This window comes from Schizophyllum commune (genome assembly GCF_000143185.2).
Source record: "Schizophyllum commune H4-8 unplaced genomic scaffold SCHCOscaffold_5, whole genome shotgun sequence".
Taxonomy (NCBI): domain Eukaryota; kingdom Fungi; phylum Basidiomycota; class Agaricomycetes; order Agaricales; family Schizophyllaceae; genus Schizophyllum; species Schizophyllum commune.
The window spans coordinates 1,244,473-1,267,166 of record NW_026089542.1 but is presented as its reverse complement, the minus strand read 5'-3'; the positions used below and the strand labels follow the sequence as shown (position 1 = coordinate 1,267,166).

General features: G+C 57.5%; 10 protein-coding genes across 10 annotated transcripts; 7 read left to right on the top strand and 3 right to left on the bottom strand.

Moving 5' to 3' along the window:
• Positions 1-14: 14 nt before the first annotated feature.
• Positions 15-1,501, bottom strand: SCHCODRAFT_02622084 (60S ribosomal protein L5). Its single transcript, XM_003036521.2, has 6 exons — positions 1,356-1,501; positions 1,126-1,213; positions 1,035-1,077; positions 822-982; positions 405-771; positions 15-354 (listed from the first exon to the last, which is right to left on the bottom strand). The coding sequence occupies exons 2-6, from the start codon at positions 1,211-1,213 to the stop codon at positions 99-101; spliced, it is 915 nt and encodes a 304-aa protein (XP_003036567.1). The 5' UTR covers positions 1,356-1,501; the 3' UTR covers positions 15-98.
• A 1-nt stretch (position 1,502) lies between these two features.
• Positions 1,503-2,433, top strand: SCHCODRAFT_02622082 (RNA-binding domain-containing protein). Its single transcript, XM_003037891.2, has 4 exons — positions 1,503-1,835; positions 1,889-2,013; positions 2,066-2,132; positions 2,183-2,433. Exons 1-4 carry the CDS (start codon positions 1,541-1,543, stop codon positions 2,311-2,313), a joined length of 618 nt encoding a protein of 205 aa, XP_003037937.1. The 5' UTR covers positions 1,503-1,540; the 3' UTR covers positions 2,314-2,433.
• Positions 2,434-2,859: 426 nt separating this feature from the next.
• On the top strand, positions 2,860-5,161 carry SCHCODRAFT_02622077 (uncharacterized protein). Its single transcript, XM_003037890.2, has 12 exons — positions 2,860-3,192; positions 3,283-3,295; positions 3,349-3,472; positions 3,535-3,606; positions 3,656-3,710; positions 3,769-3,851; positions 3,923-4,075; positions 4,138-4,253; positions 4,309-4,421; positions 4,474-4,577; positions 4,629-4,707; positions 4,764-5,161. The coding sequence occupies exons 1-12, from the start codon at positions 2,944-2,946 to the stop codon at positions 4,926-4,928; spliced, it is 1,326 nt and encodes a 441-aa protein (XP_003037936.1). The 5' UTR covers positions 2,860-2,943; the 3' UTR covers positions 4,929-5,161.
• A 205-nt stretch (positions 5,162-5,366) lies between these two features.
• SCHCODRAFT_02622075 (uncharacterized protein) lies at positions 5,367-6,888 on the top strand. Its single transcript, XM_050345095.1, has 2 exons — positions 5,367-6,556; positions 6,609-6,888. The coding sequence occupies exon 1, from the start codon at positions 5,570-5,572 to the stop codon at positions 6,476-6,478; it is 909 nt and encodes a 302-aa protein (XP_050200486.1). The 5' UTR covers positions 5,367-5,569; the 3' UTR covers positions 6,479-6,556; positions 6,609-6,888.
• On the bottom strand, positions 6,788-9,162 carry SCHCODRAFT_02538735 (uncharacterized protein). Its single transcript, XM_003036520.3, has 5 exons — positions 8,685-9,162; positions 8,561-8,632; positions 8,159-8,510; positions 7,162-8,100; positions 6,788-7,109 (listed from the first exon to the last, which is right to left on the bottom strand). The coding sequence occupies exons 1-4, from the start codon at positions 9,052-9,054 to the stop codon at positions 7,194-7,196; spliced, it is 1,701 nt and encodes a 566-aa protein (XP_003036566.1). The 5' UTR covers positions 9,055-9,162; the 3' UTR covers positions 6,788-7,109; positions 7,162-7,193.
• SCHCODRAFT_02677580 (uncharacterized protein) lies at positions 9,135-10,911 on the bottom strand. Its single transcript, XM_003036519.2, has 4 exons — positions 10,595-10,911; positions 10,401-10,540; positions 10,300-10,350; positions 9,135-10,245 (listed from the first exon to the last, which is right to left on the bottom strand). The coding sequence occupies exons 1-4, from the start codon at positions 10,758-10,760 to the stop codon at positions 9,361-9,363; spliced, it is 1,242 nt and encodes a 413-aa protein (XP_003036565.1). The 5' UTR covers positions 10,761-10,911; the 3' UTR covers positions 9,135-9,360.
• Positions 10,912-11,105: 194 nt separating this feature from the next.
• SCHCODRAFT_02622069 (Snf7-domain-containing protein) lies at positions 11,106-12,129 on the top strand (the record flags this gene model as incomplete). The annotated part of the gene is made up of 5 exons (XM_003037888.2): positions 11,106-11,219; positions 11,336-11,513; positions 11,578-11,699; positions 11,752-11,904; positions 11,958-12,129. 5 exons carry the CDS (start codon positions 11,109-11,111, stop codon positions 12,036-12,038), a joined length of 645 nt encoding a protein of 214 aa, XP_003037934.1. The 3' UTR covers positions 12,039-12,129.
• An 883-nt stretch (positions 12,130-13,012) lies between these two features.
• SCHCODRAFT_02622067 (RNB-domain-containing protein) lies at positions 13,013-18,402 on the top strand. The gene is made up of 10 exons (XM_003037887.2): positions 13,013-13,099; positions 13,155-14,249; positions 14,297-14,702; positions 14,753-15,392; positions 15,443-15,776; positions 15,828-15,985; positions 16,036-17,145; positions 17,198-17,396; positions 17,447-17,806; positions 17,857-18,402. The coding sequence occupies exons 2-10, from the start codon at positions 13,239-13,241 to the stop codon at positions 17,941-17,943; spliced, it is 4,305 nt and encodes a 1,434-aa protein (XP_003037933.2). The 5' UTR covers positions 13,013-13,099; positions 13,155-13,238; the 3' UTR covers positions 17,944-18,402.
• Positions 18,403-18,536: 134 nt separating this feature from the next.
• Positions 18,537-20,679, top strand: SCHCODRAFT_02622066 (uncharacterized protein). Its single transcript, XM_003037886.2, has 3 exons — positions 18,537-18,885; positions 18,937-19,776; positions 19,836-20,679. Exons 1-3 carry the CDS (start codon positions 18,840-18,842, stop codon positions 20,246-20,248), a joined length of 1,299 nt encoding a protein of 432 aa, XP_003037932.1. The 5' UTR covers positions 18,537-18,839; the 3' UTR covers positions 20,249-20,679.
• Positions 20,680-20,788: 109 nt separating this feature from the next.
• On the top strand, positions 20,789-22,637 carry SCHCODRAFT_02622063 (6-phosphogluconate dehydrogenase C-terminal domain-like protein). The gene is made up of 9 exons (XM_003037885.3): positions 20,789-20,950; positions 21,007-21,081; positions 21,140-21,202; positions 21,277-21,572; positions 21,632-21,733; positions 21,785-21,885; positions 21,940-22,085; positions 22,144-22,355; positions 22,417-22,637. Exons 1-9 carry the CDS (start codon positions 20,890-20,892, stop codon positions 22,507-22,509), a joined length of 1,149 nt encoding a protein of 382 aa, XP_003037931.1. The 5' UTR covers positions 20,789-20,889; the 3' UTR covers positions 22,510-22,637.
• The last annotated feature ends 57 nt before the right edge of the window (positions 22,638-22,694 follow it).

Sequence of the window (22,694 nt, the reverse complement as noted above, 5' to 3'; positions counted from 1 at the left end):
TAGAATGCGTAAAGTGTGCACATAGGGCCTGATGCATTGCTGCGTGCATAGAGCATAGGAACATAGAAATGCGGTAGGATATAAGAGGGGAAGAGCGTCTACTCCTCGTCCTGGTCCACCTCGATCTCGCCGGACTTGAACTTCTCGATCTTCTCGGCGATGCGCTCCTTGCGCTGCTCGTAGGTGAGGCGAGGGGTCTTGTACTTGAGGGTCTCCGCCTTCCAGTCCTTCGACTTTTCGGTGGGCTTGAACGTCGGGTCCTCACGGATCGCGGCGTAAGCGTTCGTGTAGATCTCCTCGATGTCCTCGGAGCCGACACCGTCCTCGAGGTAGGTAGAGAACTGCTTCTTGAAGCTAGGGCATTCCGTGAGTCTCCCGGATTGAAGATGAGTACACCGACTTACCGCTCGTCATCCTCCTCCTCCAAGCTCTCCATGTACTCCGCGACGTGACCGCCGTAGATGTACTTCTTGAGCACTTCATCGTCAAGCTCCTTCGACTCCGGGTCGTAGCCGGGGAAGCGCTTGTCGGAGTGGGGGATGAAGATACCACCGTCGCTGGCACCCTTCATGGCACCGAAGACACGGGAACCGGTGGAAGTGCGCTTGAGACCGACATCAAGGTAAGCCTTGAAGGGGCGCGGCGCGTCCTCCTCGTCCAAAGCCTCCGTCATGGTGAGCGTGCCATCGGGCTCGGTGACACCCTCGTACTTGTCGGCCAAACCGAGCTTCGTCAAAGCACGGCGAGCGACAAGCAGGCCGGTGGCGTAAGCTGCAAATTTCGATAAGATCCACTACTGCTGCGAGGGCTTCGACACGCACCAGCAGTCCAGTTGGTCAAGCCGTGGTTGATGCCGTATCTCGGGAGCTCCTTCGAGGTCGCAGCCGCGAGAACGAAGTCACCCTGCAGACGCGCGTAGACGATCTGCACGATGACCTGCTTGTTGGTGAAGCGGACAACGAGGCGGTACTTCGGCGCGTTGCTACAGAGAGAGTCAGATCGCTGTAGCAGTACATATGCGGAGATATACTCACTACTTGTTCTTCGCCTGGGTGACGAGGCGCTTGCGGGCATAGTCTGCAAACCAGTCACTCGATGAACGCGAAGAACGGCACAGCTACACACAGTCGGTCTTGCCCTCTCTCCGCCGGCGGTACTTCACCTGGAAGCGCGAGAAGTAGGCGTCGGTCTTGACCTTTTTGACGAACGGCATCTGGGCACGCAGAATCAGCACCTCATCCGATCGGGGGAGCGCCAATCCAGCGTTTTGCGCGCGTTTTTCGCGCTCTCGCCGGGCGTGATGGCGTAGATGGGCATCGTCGCGCCGTCGCGCAATGTAGGGACAGCATACACACCTTGAGGACCGGGGGAGGGGTACTTGCTGGGTGGGGCGGACGAGTTTCTGCCTGGCTCACTCAAATCGGATTGCCACGCGGGACCAACGCGACGCACGCGGGAGCACTGCCACCTGTGCCTCTTTCGTCAGTCACGTCCCTTGTCTCCGACCATCATCTCCTCCACGCCTTACGCACGCTACGCTATGGATCCCTACTACAACAACGGTGGCGATATCAATCCATACTACAAACCGTACGCCGGCCCCTCCTACCCAATCCCAGGCGCTTCTTCCTCGCACCAGGCACCCGTACCCGCGAATGCGTACGAATACGATGTCGGTATTCTTGCCCAACAGAGTGTCTACGTACCCGGTGCTGCTATCGACAAGAGGGGTGGCGCTGGCGGGAAACTTGCCAAAGGTGGCAAGCGCACGACCGTCTTGAGGAAGGGTGGAGGGAAAGTTTGGGAGGATCAGACTCTACTGGAATGGAATCCTTGTGAGTTTGCTATGCCATGTACGCGCTATTTGATGCTAATTTGCTGTCACTAGCATGGTTCCGTCTGTTTGTGGGCGACTTGAGTAACGATGTGTCTGACGACGTGTTGTCCAACGCCTTCAACAAGTATCCCTCCTTCCAGAAGGCACGCGTCATCCGTGATCGCTTGAGCCAGAAGGCAAGTACTCGACGTCCTTCCATGAGAACACCTTCACTCATCGACTATATAGGCCAAGTACGGGTTCATCGCCTTCTCCGACCCGGAGGACTTCTTGAAGGCTTGGAAAGAGATGGATGGTAAGCTTCTCGACCCTATGCCACTCGCTTGTCTCTCACCTCACACGCAGGTAAGTATGTTGGGAACCGTCCCATCAGGCTCAAGAAGGCGGACAACACCATTCGCCCGGTCGAAATTGGTCATCGCAAGGCGAAGATGCTCGAGAAGGAGTTGAAGAACAACAGGCACAAGCCCTACTAAAGTGTTGTGGCTGCCTTATCCTTCGCTTGCCCTGCGCATTGTGATCTTGGAGGGTGACATACTGTATGTTGGTCGTCATTACTTGTCATGGAAATGTATGCTCATCTTCGTGGCAACCATGCTCGTCTTGTCGTAGTGACCTTTCCTTCTGGCTCTTGGTGCGTACGTCCCCATATTTTTCCTGAGGCAGTGCGTCACTACAAGAGTGAGTGAGTGACGAAGTCGGCGTATCTGTCGCCCCTTTGCCAGTGAAATCTCCCTTCCGAGTGTGCTCTCCTCAGAGCAGTCCTCCCGCGCAGTGTAACTGTAAGTAGTAGTGAATAAGGTAGAACCCCTACGGTGTCACGTATACTAAAAGTCTTCGTCTCAACTGCTGAGGACTCGCACTGAGAGCGGATAGTCGCCTGGCAAGGCTCGACGATGTTTACTGGCTCACCCTCGCCCGCTTATCTCAGTTTGTGCCTCACCGGCGAAGGTGTCATCAACTCACTGCGATCACGAGGCTTTATAACCCGCCGCCGCGGGCGCCTATCCCGCGTTGATCCCGCCCGACGTTCCCTCGCTCGTTCACCCTTTTCTCCTTGCGCTATCTACACACAACCTCGGCGCCCTTCCCCCCTTCCTCGCACCATGAGTGCCCGTGTCGCCAGCAGCGAGACCTCCCCCCTCCTCAACCTCCCCAACGGGCATGAACCAGCGAAGCGCCCCTCGAAGGCGCGCGCGATCATCTGGTCGCTCGTCACCATCGTCTTCGCGGCCGCGGTCGTGCTGATGACGGCGGCGAACGCGGGGAGCGATAGCCTGCGCGTGTGGCTGGGGATGATGCCGTACGACGCGGATCTGGCGGCGGATGTGATACTGAAGACTGCGCCGGTTATTGTGAGTGGTGTGGTGGTCTTGAGGGTATGGAGCGGTGTGCTGATCGTGTACTCCCCTCCCTTCTACTTGCTTGAATGCCCTTACTCATAGGACGGACACATTGGTGCGTGCTACGCGACATACACTATATGTGAGGTTAACCGATCCTCTGTATAGACCTCCCATGGCTTGTGCGCATGATCTTCAAGAACGACCCGGCGAAGTTCGACCTCGAGAAGGACATGCCCTACCACGTTGACATTGAGCGCCTGAGGAAGGGCAAGGTCGGCGGTTTCTTCTGGTGAGCCTTCAAACCGGGCTGTGAGAGACAAGGCGGAGTGCTCACGCATCCTTCATGAATAGGTCAGTCTACACCCCCTGCCCCGACCCCGAAGAGGAGGGCCCGGACTATGTGAATGCGACCTTGAGCGTCAGGTATGCTACTACCCATGCGGTGGCGCGCAAAGTTGAGCATGTCGGTTAGGGACACTATGGAGCAAATTGACCTCTCCAAGGTCCTCATTGACAAGTACTCGGACGTGCGTCACTTTCGTACTTCCTCGTGGGGCGAGCCTCCCTTTTCACACGGAGTTGTAGACCTTCGCCCTCGCCACTACCGCTGCGGACGTCAAGAAGGCCATTCGCGCCGGCAAGATCGCGAGCTTGCTCGGTATTGAGGGGTGCGTATCACTTCCTCACCCTAATGCTATACCCTTATCTTCCGTGCTGGTGAGTTGACCTTCCTCCGCAGCGCGCACCAGATCTCCGCCTCCATCGGTACCCTCCGCCAGTTCCATGAGCTCGGCGTCCGCTACATGACGCTCACGCACACCTGCAACAACCCTTTCGCGGACTCGTGCGGTATGGCATGGGGCGGAATCGAGCCCAGGTGGCATGGCTTGAAGTGCGTAGTTAAACTGCAAATCGACCGAGCCAAATGCGAGTACTGACCCGCTATCTCACCAGCCCGGCCCTCGGTCCTCAGCTCGTCAAGGAGATGAACAGGCTGGGCATGTTCGTAGACCTCTCGCATACGTCGGACGAGACAGCGAAGCAGGCGATCGAGCTGTCGGAGGCGCCCGGTGAGCAGGAGTGCGACTTTTTTGATTGTGGACGAGAACTGAAGAGGTTCACTAGTCATCTGGTCCCACTCTTCCGCTCGCGCCGTGCACAACCACCCGCGTAATGTGCCTGACGACATCTTGCAGCTCATTGGTGAGGGTGAGGGCAAGAAGGATGCTGTGATTATGGTACAGTTGTGTTCCACGCGAGCCCAGGAAGGATGTTGATAAGTCTCTTTAGGTCAACTTCGCGCCCGGATTCGTGGGCCCGACGGATGAGGAGGCTAACCTGGAAAGGGTTGCTGCTCACGTCGAGCATATTGCTGCGGTGGCAGGCAAGAAGCAGTACGTAGCTCGTGTAATGTCCCTGACCCAAACTAATCCTTCCTCTCCCAGCGTCGGCCTCGGAAGTGACTTCGACGGCATCTCCAGCACGCCCAGTGGTTTGGAGGATGTGTCGAAGTACCCGGCTTTGGTCAGTGGTCTGACCAGACTGCCAGCGGATCCGGACTGATTGCCGTCTTTCTTTAGATCTCTCTCCTCTACAGCCGCGGCTGGTCAAAATACGATCTCGCGGGACTCGCGGGCGGCAACTTGTTGCGCGTCATGGAGGGCATGGAGCGCGTCGCCGCGGATTTGCAACGCAAGGGCGTCGCGCCGGCGATGGACGTGTATGACCGGCGTACCGACCTGTGACCGTAAAATGTCTGAACTGGTGCGAGGAATCTGATTGCGCAGTGGGATATACGCTGTTGTATGGTTGTGTGGTGACTCGAGGTGACTCTTGCTTTGATTCCCAGCTATTCACGGCTGCTCTTCGCATCTTTTGAGCGCAAGTTCATCACCAACGTGCGCTGTACCGTACGCCACAATGTTATTGCTCTGCCACAGGGCTATACCGTATCTGCCCCATCACGATGATGTTTCACTGGAGCAGATGCTAGCCAGGCGCGTACGATCCGATGCCCGGACTGCGTCGGTCGTCGCTCTGGCTGGCACCCGTATGGATAGGGATGGCGGCTGGGGTCTCTTTGTGCCCATTGGAGGGCGGGAGACGGTCCGGACAGGGAACGTGATGACGCGAGTGCCGGTGACTCAGGCTGCGGCGCGCTTTTGTCCCAGTTGTCGATCCTGCTTGGATCTCGGCTTTCGTCATGTTGAATATAGCTCCCTGTTTGCGATCCACCACGACTTGCTTTCCCCCCTCATCCCTAACTACCTGAGACCTCGACGAACGACCCGCGGAGAGCGAGGATCTAGAACGTGCGAGACGACGTTGACGGCGAACACCATCCCTCTCCAAAACGATTCCTGTACCCAAGCACCACCACACCGCCATGATCGTGCTTGAAGGCGTGCCACTAACGCCAGGCGCTGCACTGGACCCCCTCGACCCAAACTTCAAACCAAATCCCGACCGCGCGACGCCCATCCTCGACCGCCCCCTACTCGCTCCCCTCGATACCCCTCATGTCCCTTCTCATCTCAAAGCATCGACTTCGACCAGTCAGTTGGCGTCCTCCTCTCACACAGACCCTGCACCGTACACCCTTCGCCTCATCACCTACGGTTTCGAACGCGGACGCCCTGACATCACCCCTGCCCTCACCTTCGACATCCGCGACCTCCCCAATCCTCCCAAGCCCGTCCGCGAAGCCCACCTCGGCACGTCAGAAGTGATGCAAGAGTGGTTCTTCGCAGACGACGGCGTACGCCTACGATTCAAGGAGGTCCTGCATGAGGTCCTCGACGCAGTCGGAAGGTTCTGCGAGGAGCATCGTGACGAAGGGCGCTCCGACAACGAGCGCGTACACGACGATGCGGCTGCGCGTCACACCCTCACAATCGCCGTCTGCTGCCGCAAGGGCAAGCACCGCAGCGTCGCCTTCGTCGAGCGCCTCGCGCGCGAGCTTCGCAAGACCCTCGCGCACGACGTCTGGCGCGTTGAGGTCTCGCATCGTGATGTCCACCTCCCGAAGAGCAGGCCGGGGACTGCGGTGCCGACGGAGATGAGCGCGCTCTCTTCTGACTCGGCGCAGCTGTCGGACGAAACGTCGTCCACGAGCGCCAGCGTTGCATCTTCGGTGATGGAGGTTAGCAAGGTAAACGGGGAGACGAATGGAGTTGCAAGCTTGGAGGCCAGCGAGGTGCACAGCGTGACCACGGACGAGAGCGATGCATTACCCACAACGGAGAGCGAGGCTTCGCCCACAGAGGGAAAGTCAGAGGCGGAGGGATGGAAATGAGATGGATGCGGACGGCGGGATGGTGCAAGACCTATCCTACTGTGGTCGTTCACTGCACGCTACTGGGCAGCCAAGGCGGTGAGCTGCAGACCTTGGGTCCGTCAGCGCGATAGGGCTAACTCGTGCTCAGCCAGCGAGCTTGAGTCTTGTACGACCTTTGCGAGCTTTCAGTTGCATTCGCTAGTCTGCCAAAGCAGGCACGGAACGTGCTAGTGCAAATCGTGCTGGATCGCGGGACCTCAGACCATTACGCACTTAGCGTTGCGGGGTCGCATGGAATTGCGCTCTCAGGATTCTGAGGGATTGGTTGTGCACGAAGTTCACGATAGCCACCTGCGACAACACATTACCGCTATCTCTCCCTGTATATATCCGCGACATCTTTTTATACATGCTCTCACCTCGCAATGATTTAAGGAGTCAATCCAGACAACCCATACAAATAGGCCATGGTCCTCCACTTGTCACAATTTGTGTGAGGGTACAGGCAGAAACGGGTGGCGCTGCCTGTCAGCAAGGTTCTGGCTGAACCCTGTCGATGTTGCTGCAACATCCTGGAATGGCGGCAGGATAGCGGGTCGAGACTTGAACGTCCAGATACAGTGATTCCAAGGCTCCGTGAAGGCAGTATCTGCCGGGCTTCCATCAGCTTCACTACAGGCTGCGTAGCTGTGCGAACACGCCTCATAGTCAAGCACGCTAAGACCGTCACTGCTCAGTCTCGAAGACGCAGACGGTAAACCTGCCGAATGATCTCCAGCGCGAACTCCGTCACTGTGAGCTCGAGCGTCAAGTCAGGGGAGACGACGACCAAGTCGATAGTGGGCGCAGGGCTGCCTGGCGCGCCACGAAGACTTTTGAGCCACTTCAGTCCTTCGAGGTCGATGAAGTGCGCCGCCGTGGTGGTGAGATGAAAGGCAGTGATAACGTTTATCTGCGGGTTGTAGATGAAGGAGTCGATCTTCTCATAGTTGCTGGTCTTCGGCAACTGGTAGTATTTTCCGGCCAATTTGAGTTCCTGCCCCGCGTTGATACGTTCGACCGCGAGCGTGTCGTAGACCGGGCCCGATGCTGCAGCATTCCAGGCTACGACACGGACGGGATCGTTCGAACCCCCAGAAACGACCATGCGATATTTGTCCATGCCAGGCCACTTTGTGAGTGGCCAATGGCCTGGCATGGCCAACAAAGCATGCATACCGTCTTCCACTAGACGTATGGCAGCATCCTTGGTTCGCCCATCGGATGAGAAGAGGTCGTGGACCAGCCGCACGCCCTGACTCGGCAAACTCGAGAAACACTTCGCGAGGAGTGCCAGCATATGCGCGGAGACTAGGTCAGCTTGAACCAGATGACGTTTGTCGGCAGGTTCGACCAGGAGGATATGATGCGAGATCTGGTCGTCTGTTTGCAGGGTCTTGGCGCCGCTGACGAGGTCTCGAAATTGGGGGAAGTCGAAACGTTCGAGGACGGATTGGAGAACTATAGATTGCGCCTCTTCCCACTTCTCTCTCGCGCTGACGGCCTGGAAAACAGAGCGCGTGGAAGGACCGTACTTGTCGAAGAACGACTGTATGATGCGATTAGAATCCGGATTTGGAGATCGGACGCTGACGGAATATCTGAGGCGAAGGTGTCGGTCGCGAGCCATTCAGAATGATAAAATGAGAGGATACGCACGCTAGCTGCGCCTCCTCCGCAGGCATAGGCTTGATCAGATAACGACTGTAGAAATGTTGCTTCTTCATTCCCCACGAGAGGCGGTCAGCCTGCGGCGCCGCCGTTCGAATCAGGAAGCGATCCAGCGTAAGGAAATTGTAGGGCATCCCGCGCATGGCGTCGTTCGAATCGACAAGGCACCACGTTGCCCGGGGGAGCGCATCGGAGAGTTCTGCCATCCCTACGGTGTAGCTTACACTGTAAACACCGCTGAAGTTGAATATGAGGATGCTGTAAGGCTGCATTTGCAGGACTACGGTCCAATGCCTCTGAAGGCATCGCAGAAGAGCCAGGCTGAGGAACAAAGTCTTTCCTGCGATAAACTCAGCTGGTCCGTTGCGCAGAAAGAAAGTCATTGCCTACCAATTCCCGAATGACCTGTAATAGCGTATGCGTATGAATATGGTGCTTGAGCCGCAGGAGTTGGCGGGCCCTCTGGGCTCGTTACAGTTAGCAGACAATCATATTACTCGCTTGAGCTACTGACCGTAGGTCGTCGTCCCCTCCATGACTGAGAAATAAGTACGACCCGTTGCAAAGGCCAACTCCATATCCCTCCAGGTCGCTTCGTATTCCCTCCTCAGGAGCACCTGACGCAGCCCTTCGAAAATTGTCGGTGCCGGGATGAAAGTCTGATAGTCTGTGCCCTCGATAGTACGATATAGCGCTTGCGAACGCTTGGGGTCGCGAGCTTGCTGCCGATACTCTTCTATCGGGCCTGTCAGCTGACGAAGACCTGGAAGAGCGTCCAACCCTGCTGTCCAGGCGCGAGCATCTGCATTGTCAACGGTTTCGATTTCGTATAGCTTCGCTCCCAGTGGTTCAAGCTCCAGGTCGAACCAGTTTATCGAAGACATGGTGAGAGGCAGAAGAAAGCAGGATCGTGCCTCGGGCCATGGCCGAGCATCACAGATAGCTATTCACATAGCCATGCATCCAGGAAAGATGACTATCAGGCAGCCCTGCCTCTACGACAGCATGAGTGTACTTGGGATTGCTTCAGAACACCGCGTCTGTCTCGCTAGAGCTCGATTTCTTGGCGATGAGAACGGCTTCTGACGAGACTATCGCTGACTCGTATTAGTGCAGTGCACTTCACAAGGTCTTTATGAATGGAATTCGTCGCCACCGAATGCCCTGCGCAGCATAGCATTGACCAAACCCTACAGAAGCACCAAGAACAACAGCGTGTACGAAAAGAGCAGAACGGTCACAGGTAGACTAGGCACTTCCGCCGAGTTCGAAGCACGATCCGAGGCAACGTAGGGCGAGTCCGAGTGCACGATGGTGTCGACAGAGCCGCTCTTCGCAGAGGGCGGCAGGCTCATGGTGAGCGGAGACTGCCCGGCGCCAGCAGGGCGTCCGCGCGAGCCCGAGTCAGCTTCGGCGGAGGAGTACGAGGACGCGGACGGCTCATCGTCAGAGTTGTCCTGCTGAGTAGACTTCGTCTTCGCAGAGTGCGTCTCCGGCTCATCGTCATCGTCGTCGGCCTTATGGGTTGTGTGCTTGTCGTCGCCGCTGGAGTGCTCTTCGTCACCGTCGTCGCCAGAATGCTTTTCGTCGCCTTCATCGTCGTCAGAGTGCTTCTTGTCGTCCGCCTTCGAGGATTTCGTATGGCGTTCGTCGTCATCGTCATTGTCAGAGTCAGAGGAGCTGCCCTTCTTCGAAGCTTTCTCCGAGTGCTTGGCATCCTCGTCTGAGTGGCGATCGTCGTCTTCCTCATCCTTCTCGGCTGACTTCGACTTCGAGTCGGCTTTCTCGTGTTTGGATTTGGAGTCGTCATCCGAGTGCTTCTGACGCCGAGCAGAGTCCTCCTCCTCCTCATCGTGCTCCTTCGAAGACTTGTCGCCAGAGTGCTCGGAGCCCTTCTTCGATGCTTGCAAGCTGTTGAAGTAGTCGTCGTCTTCAGGAGCAGCAACACTCTGGGTAGTCGCGTTTGAGGCTTGCGACGTCGAGTTGGAGACATGGCCGACGCCCCAAGGAATCTGACTTCCATCGGGCTGGGTAGGGTTTGCCGGAGGATCGACCTCGCCGGATGATGACGAGATCTGTATGTGCGAATTAGTTGTAGGTCTACGTGTATAGGAAGGATGAAGGCGCACCGTGAAGCGCGTTGTCCACTTCGCATCCATCTTATCCTCGCCATTTGTAAACTTGAGATGTTAGCATCAGGAAGAATAACTGAGACCAAGATGCGACATACCTGGTAGAAGTAGATGTCTGAATACGGGTCCACCTCCGGACACGTCCAGTTGAACGGCGTGTTCGACGCGTCCGTGCCATCAAGGCCGGACGCGACGTTTGCAACGAAAGACATGTTGTTGTTTGAACCCGACATCAAGTCTTTCATGGCAATGTCAGTCAAGACGCATTACTCCTGAGAAGGTTCGAGCTTACCGATGGTGACATTATTCCAGCTCCCACTCTGATCCACCGCCCACTGTATGGTACAGTTCCCGCCAGCCGCAAAGACATCTCCAGGTCCCGGCGCAGTAGGCGTAAAGTTGGTGAAAGACGCCGATGCGTCAGTCGAGCGAAGTTCGTAAAAGCGAGCGGGAGGCATAGTGTGTTCGTTGAAACCAGTTCAAGCGATGAAGTGATAAAAAGGTCGTAAAGCGAGCCGAAGATTGAGCGACTTTTGTGGAATTTTCGTCAAGGCGAGTGCAAAAGGGCGGTGGTACCAGACCTCCGAGATGAAGATGAATGTGCAAAGCAAGAGGCAGAAGCGGGGAAGGATCATCGTGCGGGGTTGATTTATCGCCGGCGTATTCGGCCCGAAATCCGTTCGACGTCACATGTGCCAAGCACGATGGCGGCGTCACGGCGCTGCGCAACTCATCTTGCGCTGAACCAACGCCGTCGCATTCTACGATTTCGCAGGCGGACCAGCTTCACTAACGTCGCCATTGACATGCAGTCAATCAACCGATTTCTCTATGGGCCCACACCGGAAGAACGCGTCCGCGCTTGGCAGGCGAAGTTGCGGCAGGAGACCCGCCTCCTCGACCGGGAGATGAGGCAGGTTGTGTTTGCTTGCCGCTCCTATGTGACGGGACTGATGCCATCTTTCTCTCTTCCTTCGTCCTCCCATCATCCCGATCCATATGCATATTGCGCACCCGCATCGCCCTCTTGCAGCTCGACGTCTCGTCAGCCAAGGCCAAGCAGAGCGTAAAGCAGCTCGCGAATAAGGGCGATGTCAAGTCTGCAAAGATCCTTGCGCGCGAAATCGTGCGGTGTAACAAGCAGAAGGACCGGCTGTCCGTCAGCAAAGCGCGTTTAGGATCTATAGGGCAGCAATTACAGCAACAGCTGGGTGAGCAGGATCGGTCCTCCGATGGGTCAGTGTGAGAAACTCATGCCGGAATACCCCACAATAGCTATGGCGAAGGTGACCGGAACGCTACAGAAGTCGACGGAGATCATGAAGATGTCGAATTCGTTAGTGAAGCTCCCGCAGATCAGCCAGTCGATGCGAGAGATGAGCATGGAAATGACGAAGGTGCGACTGCATGTCAATGAAGTAGGCGTATATTCACTGACTTACTATCTAGGCGGGTATCATGGAAGAGATGCTGGACGATGTCATGGACATGGAGGAGGATGAGGAGTTGGAAGAGGAAGCCGACGAAGAGGTTGACAAGGTTCTCTTCGACATCACGAATGGGAAACTGGGGCAAGCGGGCGCGGTGGGGACAGAGCTACCGGTAAGTTCATGTCCGAGATACTTCGTGGTCGTCTAGCTGATCGCCCATTTCAGGCGGCGGAGAACAAGGAAGAAGAGGAAGAGGCAGAACTCGAGAAGTACCGCCAACAGCTTTCCGGCTTGCTCAGTGGGTAATTTACAGTGAACTATACGCTTTTCTGCTGAAGTTCCTATTTCGTGTACTTTGGGTTGACATTCGGAATTCTTATTCAATCGCTTGCCGGCCTTCAGTTGTGCGCTTCAACCACCTTTCCTTGTCGGTACGTTCGACCGACGTAGCCCCTTCCTTCGGTGCCTCGCAAACCCATTACGGGAGCTGCGATCAGAGTTCACGCCCATTTGCCGGTCTTGTTTGACCGACACGAACTTGCGGTTAGCCTCAGGTCATCCGGCTACACTGCTTCATGGAGCCCGTTTGACACCGAGGGTGGCGTGAGCGTCAATACGTGTGCGCTGGCCGCGAAACAAAAGGTGGCAAGTCGCTGCGAGCGTTTGAAGTCTGCGGCCGAATCCGAGCGCTTGTGAGCCTCCTTTCGGTGGAATCTTAATTCGAGGCACCTCAACATCGCCGGGTGTGTAGGAAGGAATACATTGTTCTCGGTATCGCGCGACTGACCGGTTTCTGGGTGCTGCGCTAGGGCGCCTGGCCGCGATGGCTAACGCTCCAATTGTGCAGGCCGGTGCCTGCACTCAGCTGCCACGATGCCCCAAAATTGCCAGGCACTCCCTTATCGATGCTTTTGTGCGGGTCGCGGGGTAAATCTTACGACCAGTCGCCTGCCTCCTGCTCACGATGGCCAGATATGTGGCAATTGGGAGTGGAGATTGCCATTTTCCAGTCGTCGAGAGGGAAGTACGCGCCTTGAGGATTGGGCTCGTGTACCAAGTAGCTTGAGCGGTCTCAACTCTATATACCATACATAGAGTGCTGATCAGCGCCGTTCCGTCGAGTGACGACGGCGATGGTAGCGCGGGATGGGCTGATGGAAGTAACGAAGGCGGGTCAGACGAGCGGCGCAGTCAATGGCCCTGGGAAATAACTTCCTGATTAGGCAGCTGCGGTTGTACAAAAGCGAATGACGATGAAATCATGGCTTCGCAGAGTCTCTCTCCATTCCACCTCCGCGTTCTTTTCCTCACACGCCCTGCCGGGCAACGACAACAGAACTCCTCATTGTACTCCGATCTCTGCATAGGTGAGTGCCCAACGGTTTTCGGCCACAAAAAAGTCTGACGCGTGTACGCCTACAGTCAGAATCACATATCGACAAACCCAAAAACACATCGAAAACTCCCTCCTAACCCTCTCGTCCAACCGACTAGTTCACGAACGACATGCCTGACGAACCCGTGGCGCAGCCCCAGCCGCAGACGCAGCAGACGCAGCAGACGCTGCCTAAGAAAGACGAGAAGAAGCCAGGAAACGCGGGGAACAACCGCGGGCCGAAGCGGAGCGCGTCCACCTCCAAGCCTAACAACGCCGGCGGCGCCAACAATCAAGGCGGTCCCAGGCCGTCCTCGAGGACCAGCAGCAAGAAGAACAGCACCACGACCCCCGCCGAGTCAGGTTCCGAGGCGGCGGCCAAGAAGGGCGCCGAGAGCGATAGCGGCAAGAAGCAGGAGCCGCGCAAGAACAGCACCAATCGCGCGCCTGCCCATCGCAAGAGCTCTGGCTCGACTTCGACCGGTCCCAAGAAGCCCAACGCCGGCGGCGGCCAGGCGAATACGTCCCCGCAGCCCGGAAACAGCGGCAGTGATGCGTTATCGTCCCTTCAACGTGTCATCAACGACCTGAAGTCTACGTCCCCCAACCCCAACCAGCAGCCGAGCACCGTTCCGCACGGCATCTCGGCTAACGCTCCCGTCTTTCAGCCCGGTGCTGCCGCTTTCCCTGCCAACTCGCTCGACCAGCAGAAGCACCGCAAGGCTTCCTCTGTCGGCGCTGGCGCGCTCTCTAACAACTTCAACTCCTTTGCCCCCGGTCTCCACGCGATGGTGGAGGACCACGAGGAGGGCGAGATTCCGGAGAACTATTACCAGCCTCCGCCCACGCACCAGCCTCGCTCCCAGTCGCAGAGCTTTGTGGCCCCCCGTTTCGCTGCCCTCGCCGCTCAGCAGGAGCAGGATGCAATCGGCCCCACTGGCCGCCCTACGCTGGCCCCGAACTTCATGTTCGGTGCTCGCAAGCGCCAGGGCGGTCCCATGGGCCCGCTGAGCGAGGAGGACAACGGTTTCCAGTTCCCTCAGCAGCAGCAGCAGCAGCAGCCGCTTCACGAGGCGCCTAGGGAGCAAGGTCACCGCAAGGCTGACAGCCAGGGCGAGATCCACGGCATCATGGCCGAGCAGGTGCGTCGCGTATTTTCCATGACGTACGGTTGCTAATTGTCTTTTAGATCGCTCTGCAGAACCAGATTGAGGCGCTCCAGCAGCAACAGCAGGCCCTCTATCAGCAGCAACTGGCCTCCAACCAGGTCCTTTCCTACCAGACTCCTGGCCTGGCTCCTGGTCGTGGTGCGCATCGTCGCGTTCAGAGCACGGTGCCTATGGCCGGCAACGGCTATGGTGGCCCTCAGAACCCTATGGGCCAGTTTGGCAACCTCGGTACTCTCAATATGGGCCTCGACGGGCAGACCCAAGGCGTTCCTCGCGGGCACGGTCGCCGTCACAGCGTCAACGTCGTCAACAAGCCCGGCCAATCGTTCGGCCAGTTTGATGGCTTCGACGATGGGTTCCAGCCGCCTCTCCCTCCCGGCGGTCACTCTCGTCAGGCCTCCCGTGCTGACTCTAGTTGGCGTATCAGTCAGTTTCATTCCCTCCATCTCTTTCTACATATGCTGACTATCGGGTAGATGGTGGGGTTGGCGGCGTCCAAGCCAACAATGCGTTCGCGGCGGATCTTGCGCAGGCTCAGGCGCAGTTGCAGAGCCTTCAGCAGTTCCGCCAGGCGGCAGGTGGCCACCACCACAAGATGGCATCGTTCAGTTTCCCCAACATGCTGCCCAACATGATGGCGGCGAACATGATGGGCATCAACATGGGCGGCATCAACCTTCTCCAGCAGCAACAGCAGCAGTTCCAGTCGCAGCTCCAACAGCAGTCCAACCAACCCCAGCGCAAGTCCCTCTTTGCACCCTACCTCCCGCAGGCCTCCCTGCCGCCGCTTCTCGCTGCTGGTAAGCTCGTCGTCGGTATCCTTCGCGTCAACAAGCGCAACCGTTCCGACGCGTATGTCGCCACGGAGGTGCTTGACGCCGACATCTACATTTGTGGCTCGAAGGATCGCAACCGGGCGTTGGAGGGCGACATCGTCGCCGTGGAGCTCCTGGACGTTGATGAGGTCTGGGGAACGAAGAAGGAGAAGGAAGAGAAGAAGAGGAAAAAGGAAGAGAACTCGGCTTACGAGAAGTCTGGCGCCGGCCGCAAGGATGACAAGAAGAAGGACGACGTCGAGGTTGAAGGCCAGGGGCTGATGCTCTTCGAGGACGAGGAGTGAGTTGTACTTGCGTCTACGTCGAAGGGATTAACTAACAATATCGCAGGGTCACCGACGAGGTTAAGCCTCAGTTCGCCGGCCACGTCGTTGCCGTTGTCGAGCGTATGCCAGGTCAGCTGTTCTCTGGCACACTTGGTCTTCTGCGCCCGTCCTCGGCCGCTACCAAGGAGAAGCAAGAGGCTGAGCGCCGTGAACGAGAGGGGATCACGGGCGAGGAGCCCAAGAAGGGCCCCATCGAGCGTCCCAAGATCGTTTGGTTTAAGCCGACGGACAAGCGTGTCCCTCTCATTGCCATCCCGACCGAGCAGGCGCCGCCCGACTTCGTGCAGAACTCGGAGGCCTACGTCGACAAGCTATTCGTTGCATGCATCAAGCGTCACGTAAGTCGCCTTCAGCGTTGGCCACGGCAGCATTGCTGATCATCGTTGCAGCCTATCAGCTCGCTTCATCCGTTCGGTACCCTCGTGGAGGAACTCGGTCCCATTGGAGACATTGAGGTGGAAACGAGCGCTCTGCTGAAGGACTGCAACTTCCCTACTGAGGACTTCGCCGACAATGTGATGAAGTGCCTGCCGCCTATGCCGTGGACGTGAGTAGCGCGTCTCGAAAGCGAAGACTCTGAACTAACAAACTATATAGTATCCCCGAGCGTGAGCTCGACCTTCGCAAGGACTTACGCGGGGAGCGCATCTTCAGTATCGACCCGGACACCGCCAAGGACCTCGATGATGCCCTTTCTATCAAGGCCAACGAGGATGGCACATACGAGATTGGTGTTCACATTGCCGATGTGTCGTACTTCGTCAAGCCGAACACGGCACTCGACCGCGACGCGCGCAAGAGGGCGACCAGCGTGTACCTCGTGCAGCGTGCAGTGCCGATGCTCCCGCCAACGCTCAGCGAGGAGCTCTGCAGTCTTGTTCCGGGCCAGGACCGTCTCGCGTTCTCTGTCGTCTTCACCATGACTAAGGATGCGAAGGTGACGAACAAGTGGTTCGGCAAGACCATCATCAGGTCCGCTGCGCAGCTGTCGTACGCGAACGCGCAGGATGTCATCGAGGGCCGTGTCCTCGGCGACGTTCCCGTCATTCCCGAGCACAACGCGGTCGACATTGAGCACGATATCCGCGTGCTGCATGACATCGCGAAGGAGCTGCGCAAGCAGAGGTTCGAGAATGGCGCGCTGTCCTTGGACTCGCTGTCCTTGAGCTTCAAGCTCGACGAGACGGGCAAGCCGATCGACTGCGGCCAGCGCACTCGCGTGGAGGCGAACGACCTCATCGAGGAGTTCATGCTGTTGACCAACATTACGGTCGCGCAGCACATCGCTGTCCACCTCCCCGAGCAGGCCTTGCTCAGGCGCCACGACACCCCCATCGATCGTCGCCTGAACAACTTCGTCGACCGCGCCAAGCGCCTCGGTGTCCAGATGGACACCACGTCGTCCGGTGCCATGATGCGCTCCTTCGACGCCATCAAGGATCCAATGACGCGCAAGCTGCTCGAGCTGCTGTCGTTCAAGGCCACCCAGCGCGCCAAGTACTACTGCGCGGGCATGCTCGACATCGCGAAGTATCACCACTATGCGCTCAACGTGCCTCTGTACACGCACTTCACGTCGCCCATCCGTCGCTACGCTGATGTGTTAGTGCATCGCCAGCTCGAGTCGACGTTGCAGAGCACGCCTGGTGAGGCGAAGTTCATGATGGACCGTGATGCGGTTGCGAAGGTCGCGCAGCAGTGCAACATGTGAGATCACCGCTCCTTCTAGATGTGGATCGTTACTGACCTTGCATTTCAGTAAGCGCGACTCTGCTGTACTCGCCCAAGAGCAGTCGGCACACTTGTTCTTGTGTGTCCTGATCTCGGACCTCACGCACCGCTACGGCCCGGTCATTCGCCAGGCCAAGGTCATCAACGTGCTCGACGCTGCTTTCGATGTGCTCGTTCCCGAGTTCGGTATCGAGAAGCGCGTCCACGTCGATCAGATGCCCATCGACGTACGTTACCTCCCTAACCCCAGAAGGCTAATGCTGACCTATTTGTCCAGAACCACGTCTACGACGAGCACACGCACGCCCTGCAGATCTACTGGTCCAACCGCGACGTGATCACCTGGCTCGCCGAGAACAGCGACGACGAGCACCTGAAGAAGGTGAAGCAGAACGCGGAGCAGCACGCGCTCAAGATGGAAGTGGCTTCGCGCTCGGTTCATGACGAGAGCGCGCTGTTCGATGAAGACGACGGAGATGACGAGATTGTCCTCGGACGCGACAACGTCGACGCGACCAAGGAGACCTCGAAGCAGAGGCTCATCTCGATGGCGAAGGCCGAGCCTACCTTCGAGGGTTTGCGCACGACCCCGGCTGGGCACAAGATCCAGGAGATCAAGGAGCTGCAGACCGTTCCCGTACGTGTACATCAACTGGTGACTTGGCCGCGAAGACTGACCGTATCCAGGTCATCGTGACGGCGGACCTGACGAAGAGTCCCCCTGTTATCAAGGTGTACAGCGTCAACCCGTACGCCGAGACCAAGAAGAACTGAGGATAGGGTCGGATGGACATTGACGCCCTTTAACGGTGCTCAAGCCGTTGTACTAGTATTTGGATCTATGCACTCTTTCTTTCGCGTTCTTTCATCACTTACTGACTACCGTACGATGTCCGACGACCCTGGACTCCCCATGGCCCCAAGGCTGGCCCCATCGAACGTATAGCCTCACAAACCCATACTCTTCTCTGGCCGTCCTCCTCTTCGTACTTCCTCCCCACTTCCTCGCTGTTTCCCTTTCCATACTCGAATATGTCGCACCTCATGTCATGTCTTTTGACGATTTGTACTTATCGATGCCTCGCATGTATACGTTTGTGGACGAGAATTAATTGTATTCCTCGCTGTTTGCTTCTACCTCGAGTGCTGTCCCCACGAGAAGCGCGGGCACGAGAAGTGGGGTGTGTGGGTGCCCGTGGGGGATGTTAAGCCAAGATGAAAGGTGTGGTGAAGATAGAGCCGGGGCAGCGTCGAGGCATGGTGAAGGACTGAGCGAGAGCGCTGACTAGACCCGGGCCGGGGACCGGCAGCTGAGTCGACCGCTCTCGATTGCTTTGATCAGTCGTTCATGTTGCTTTGCGCGCCTCACAGGACCGCCCGCGCGGGGGTTCGTATGGGACACAGGGCGCAGCTGGCCAAGGACGAGCCCAAATAGGGCTATCTCGGGGAGGCCCGGACGTTTCCGGAAGCACGCAGCGTGCAGTGCGACATGCGAGGCTCGCGCCTGCATACGGCCGCGTTACGTCGCCTAGCGCCACATATAAAACCGACGATCGACCCCCGCCTGCAGTCCGCCACATCCTTCACGCACGCAAATTGCGTCTCTTGCTCTTGACCACGACATCCTATATACCGCGGAGGACCCGAGGAACTCGCGCACACCCATTGAAATGGCCGTCGCAGTCACAGAACGCGCAGCAAGCGCGCCCTCATGCAGTATGTTGTCGCCACAGCGCATCGGCCCTTTGTACTCATGTTCCCGGGCAGAATGCGCGCCAGCAGACTTGCCCCCGGAGCTGGTGGACGAGATAATGCGCCACCTGCGCGACGACAAGCGCACGCTCAACGCCTGTTCCCTCGTTTCCCACAGCTGGATACCCGCCAGCCGGAGATACCTCTTCAATCGTCTAGAACTCCGCATCGACACGTTCTGCCACTTCTTCATGTTCGCTGCTGAGATGGTGTACACCGAGGTCGTCACCATGTACTCGCAGCTCCTCTCCTTCCTCCGCCAGCACCCCGACATCACCTCCTGCGTGCGCGAGCTCTCCATCCAAACCGACTTCCAGTTCGGCCTCGACAGCCGCCCGGAGCTGGTCTCCGTCGTATGCGGCATCCTTAACCAACTCACTAGTCTACACATCCTTGAGGTCGACTCCCTCATTCCCCACTGGGATCAACTGAGCTGGCGCTTCCGCAAGAGCGTGCACGACGCGCTCCAGCTTCCCTCTCTCACCGAATTTCATCTCAGTTGCGAGAGTGTGTCGCAGAGCAGCCTCGACGCGCTTCTGAGCGATGCTCACAGCCTAAAGACGTTCACGCTCTCGCGGGTGACCATCCGCGAAGACGGAGATGAAGGCATGTATGGAGACGAGTGGGATCTGTCCCACAAGGCGCAGCTGGATGCCCTTCATCTCACTCTGAGCCGGCCACGTTACGACTGGTTCTTGGAGGGTCACTGCCCGCTCGACCTGGACGAAGTGCGCGAGCTCGTGATAGGCGTCCACCTCGACCGGCCAGACGACCTCAACGCCTTCCAGCTCGTCGACGCACTGGGCGCGTCATTGGAGCACCTCGAGCTCGACGTGTCCCACACGGCTGATTCTCGTAAGTCCCCATCGTTCCCCGCGCTTCTCATCGATTCTGACCGGGGCGAATGTGTTTAGGCGCCGTCACGCTCCCCGCACTCAATCTGTGGAAGACACCCCAGCTGCGGGTTCTGTCCCTGACGAACTCGCAGGGCGTGCTTTCCATGGACGCCGACTCGTGGCTGGTCGGCTTCCTGTCGTCCCTGCACTGGGAGTACACGCCCGAGTGCCGGCTCGCGCCTGCGTGCGCCATCGAGGAGGTGGAGATCACTTTCGAGGCGGCGCATGTCGACGCGCGGAGGACGTCGTGGGAGGCGCTCGAGAATGCGCTCTGCGCGCCGGCGCTGGAGGGGCTCAAGCGCGTGTACATGGTCGTCATGTACGACAACTTCACGCGCAAGTCCGCGATGCACTTCAACCCTACATTCCCGACGCTGTGCTCGCGCGGCGTCGCGGTTCACGTTACCCATCGGCGCAGCACCTACCACTAAGCTGCGTTGAACAATCTACTATTCGCCACACACTACGCACTCTACATAGAAGTCCTCGGTTTCTTTCTATCCTCTACTCGTCTCTGCTGTCTGTAACTGTCGCTGTACACTCTGGATCTCTCACCTTTCCCGTCCCACTTCTCATGTCTCCCCGCTCATCTCTTGTCCTGTACTCACCTCACGACCCCCTCTGACGATCTTCTTGTACCTCATAATGTAACGGGCGCACTACTGTTGCTCGCATCACAAAATGGACAAGCTTTGCACCCCTTGTCCATCATATACGGACTTTTCGCTATACCCTTTCTCTTGCTACAACTCATCACTGTACCGCAGTAGGCCCCGGTACCCGCATACCTTAGACGCCCTACTCTAGATGCCTTCTTTGGATCCTGAATGAAGTGCTGACCCGATGCACTTGCGCTGTCTCGTCTTCCTCTGCCTGTCCAAGTCGCCACCCATCCCATGCATGCAAGATCGATGACGTAGCACAATGCCTTCCTAATTCGGACGTCTTATCAACTCTCATGCCTATCACAGCCAGCTTCGGAACTCGCGACATTGCGTGCGGGGGTTCTCTAGGAAGGGCCAGCATGGGGAACTGATCATGTCGTGTCACTTCTATCTCAACTCCTGCCATCATGGCTGAGAACATCGTGAAGGACGTTCTCCTCATCGGCTTTGGCGCCGTGGGTGCTGTGTGTGCGTTGATTCTCTTGTTGACTGATAGTATTACGCGTGCTGACGAGACGCATCAGACTCCCTCATACTGCAGAACTCGGGGAAAGTCAACCTGACCGTCGTAGCGCGCAGCAACTACGAGGCTATCAAGAGTCAGTCATGACTGCACAAGCACCGAGCTCGCTCAGAAGGTGCTGATTCTGCTCACAGACGAAGGCGTACACTTCAAGAGTGAGAAATTTGGGCACATAAATGGTTGGAAGCCGCATCGGGGTGAGCGCCGCAGCACTACAGCGGTCAAGGTGCACGCCATCCTCGCAAGCAGTTCTCAACGTCTCTCTGCTCAGTCGTCAACTCCGTCGAAGCCGCGGCTGACAGAGCGTACTCCCACGTCTTCATCGCTGCCAAGTGCGTACCGGAGGTGCTCCCAAACTCCAAGCTCGTTGCGCCGCTCCTGGCCGACGACTACACAAGCCGCTTCGCACAACCGATCTATGTACTACTCCAGAACGGCTGGAACTTCGAGCGCGAGTTGTACGATCGGTTGAAGGGGCTGGGGCGGGGAGAACCCCGGATCGTGAGCGCTGCGCTGTATATCTGGACGAATATGCAGGGCGCGAACGTGGTGAGGCATAGTGCGTTGGTGAGTTCGTTGCTTCTTTGCGGGTTCAGTGAAGGGTGTGACTGATGTTCAATATACAGGAGCGTATTGTCCTAGGCATGTATCGCTACGAGGACTACACCACGACTATCAACAGCCCTGAAGAGCGAGCCGTTCTGGGTGACCTGAACGAGATATTGACAGTGAATTTCACCTTCTATTGGCTGTGAAGGATTCACTGACTTCTGTACCAGGCCGGTGGCAGCACAGTCGAAGTTGTCACCGAGATTCAACGCCGCAAGTATGCGAAGAATATGCTGAACATCAACTTTGCCGGCTATGCCTGTTTGACGAGGTACGATTTTCCAAACGTGTAGTCGCGCTGACACTGACTGAATGCGCTACGTAGGTATACTCTCATGGCGATATTCCGACCTCCCCCGTCAGATCCTTCACAGCAGTACTCGCCGTACGTCGACCCGTCGACGGTGAACCGCATCGAAGAGTACACCATCCCTGCCATGACATCGCTCTTGCACGAGCTCATCAAGTTCGGTACGAGCTCAAGGCTTCGCGCCTGCTATCCCCCGCGTCGCTGACCACCGACCCATAGCGCGCGTGCTGGGCTTCCCTGACGGCCCGGACGGCATCCCATCCAGTATGGTTGAAGAGGCCATGCAATCGACGAGGGAAGCGCACGCTACACCGGAGGCCGCGCATATTCCGAGCACCCTCCTTGACATCGAGAAAGGTCGTCCGATCGAGGTTGAGGTGATCTGGGGAGAACTGATTCGGACGGCGAGGGCCAGAGGTGTCGACATGCCGGTGAGCGGAGCGTCTCCTGGCGCCACGTGAAGGTGTCTTCGTTGACTGACCTATCTGCTAGCGCGCGGAGACGATTTACTCGATGCTGTTGGTCGTGCAGAAAAAGCTCCTACGAGAGAGGTCTGCTCAGGTAGACCATGTGCCGCAATTATAGAAAGCTAGAATCGCCTGCTTTGATGATTCACCGCACTTTCCTAATGCAACTTCCATCATGTCTCTTCATCGGGCTTACTACAGTAGCGACCTAACAATCACGTCTCCACTGAGTGAGCGCCTATTGTATCACGGTCCGATTCGGTATGCCCAGCACTGCGTATAAGAATGCGGAGTGCGCGTATG

Coding starts and splice junctions, on each gene's coding strand:
- SCHCODRAFT_02538735 (XM_003036520.3), bottom strand. CDS start 9,054: ATGTCTTCGATAAACTGGTTCGACCTGGAGCTTGAACCACTGGGAGCG. Junction 8,633..8,684: donor GGAGGGGACGACGACCTACG/GTCAGTAGCTCA, acceptor TAACGAGCCCAG/AGGGCCCGCCAACTCCTGCG. Junction 8,101..8,158: donor GCGGAGGAGGCGCAGCTAGC/GTGCGTATCCTC, acceptor CCTTCGCCTCAG/ATATTCCGTCAGCGTCCGAT.
- SCHCODRAFT_02622077 (XM_003037890.2), top strand. CDS start 2,944: ATGAGTGCCCGTGTCGCCAGCAGCGAGACCTCCCCCCTCCTCAACCTC. Junction 3,852..3,922: donor AGCTTGCTCGGTATTGAGGG/GTGCGTATCACT, acceptor CTTCCTCCGCAG/CGCGCACCAGATCTCCGCCT. Junction 4,076..4,137: donor CCCAGGTGGCATGGCTTGAA/GTGCGTAGTTAA, acceptor CTATCTCACCAG/CCCGGCCCTCGGTCCTCAGC.
- SCHCODRAFT_02622082 (XM_003037891.2), top strand. CDS start 1,541: ATGGATCCCTACTACAACAACGGTGGCGATATCAATCCATACTACAAA. Junction 1,836..1,888: donor TCTACTGGAATGGAATCCTT/GTGAGTTTGCTA, acceptor TGCTGTCACTAG/CATGGTTCCGTCTGTTTGTG. Junction 2,014..2,065: donor GTGATCGCTTGAGCCAGAAG/GCAAGTACTCGA, acceptor TCGACTATATAG/GCCAAGTACGGGTTCATCGC.
- SCHCODRAFT_02622084 (XM_003036521.2), bottom strand. CDS start 1,213: ATGCCGTTCGTCAAAAAGGTCAAGACCGACGCCTACTTCTCGCGCTTC. Junction 1,078..1,125: donor GAGAGAGGGCAAGACCGACT/GTGTGTAGCTGT, acceptor ACTGGTTTGCAG/ACTATGCCCGCAAGCGCCTC. Junction 772..821: donor CTTGACCAACTGGACTGCTG/GTGCGTGTCGAA, acceptor CGAAATTTGCAG/CTTACGCCACCGGCCTGCTT.
- SCHCODRAFT_02622075 (XM_050345095.1), top strand. CDS start 5,570: ATGATCGTGCTTGAAGGCGTGCCACTAACGCCAGGCGCTGCACTGGAC.
- SCHCODRAFT_02622063 (XM_003037885.3), top strand. CDS start 20,890: ATGGCTGAGAACATCGTGAAGGACGTTCTCCTCATCGGCTTTGGCGCC. Junction 21,203..21,276: donor TGGTTGGAAGCCGCATCGGG/GTGAGCGCCGCA, acceptor CTCTCTGCTCAG/TCGTCAACTCCGTCGAAGCC. Junction 22,086..22,143: donor GCACGAGCTCATCAAGTTCG/GTACGAGCTCAA, acceptor ACCGACCCATAG/CGCGCGTGCTGGGCTTCCCT.
- SCHCODRAFT_02677580 (XM_003036519.2), bottom strand. CDS start 10,760: ATGCCTCCCGCTCGCTTTTACGAACTTCGCTCGACTGACGCATCGGCG. Junction 10,541..10,594: donor CTGGAATAATGTCACCATCG/GTAAGCTCGAAC, acceptor TTGCCATGAAAG/ACTTGATGTCGGGTTCAAAC. Junction 10,351..10,400: donor CAGACATCTACTTCTACCAG/GTATGTCGCATC, acceptor TAACATCTCAAG/TTTACAAATGGCGAGGATAA.
- SCHCODRAFT_02622066 (XM_003037886.2), top strand. CDS start 18,840: ATGGCCGTCGCAGTCACAGAACGCGCAGCAAGCGCGCCCTCATGCA. Junction 18,886..18,936: donor AGCAAGCGCGCCCTCATGCA/GTATGTTGTCGC, acceptor GTTCCCGGGCAG/AATGCGCGCCAGCAGACTTG. Junction 19,777..19,835: donor GTCCCACACGGCTGATTCTC/GTAAGTCCCCAT, acceptor GAATGTGTTTAG/GCGCCGTCACGCTCCCCGCA.
- SCHCODRAFT_02622067 (XM_003037887.2), top strand. CDS start 13,239: ATGCCTGACGAACCCGTGGCGCAGCCCCAGCCGCAGACGCAGCAGACG. Junction 14,703..14,752: donor TGACTCTAGTTGGCGTATCA/GTCAGTTTCATT, acceptor ACTATCGGGTAG/ATGGTGGGGTTGGCGGCGTC. Junction 15,986..16,035: donor CTGCCGCCTATGCCGTGGAC/GTGAGTAGCGCG, acceptor CAAACTATATAG/TATCCCCGAGCGTGAGCTCG.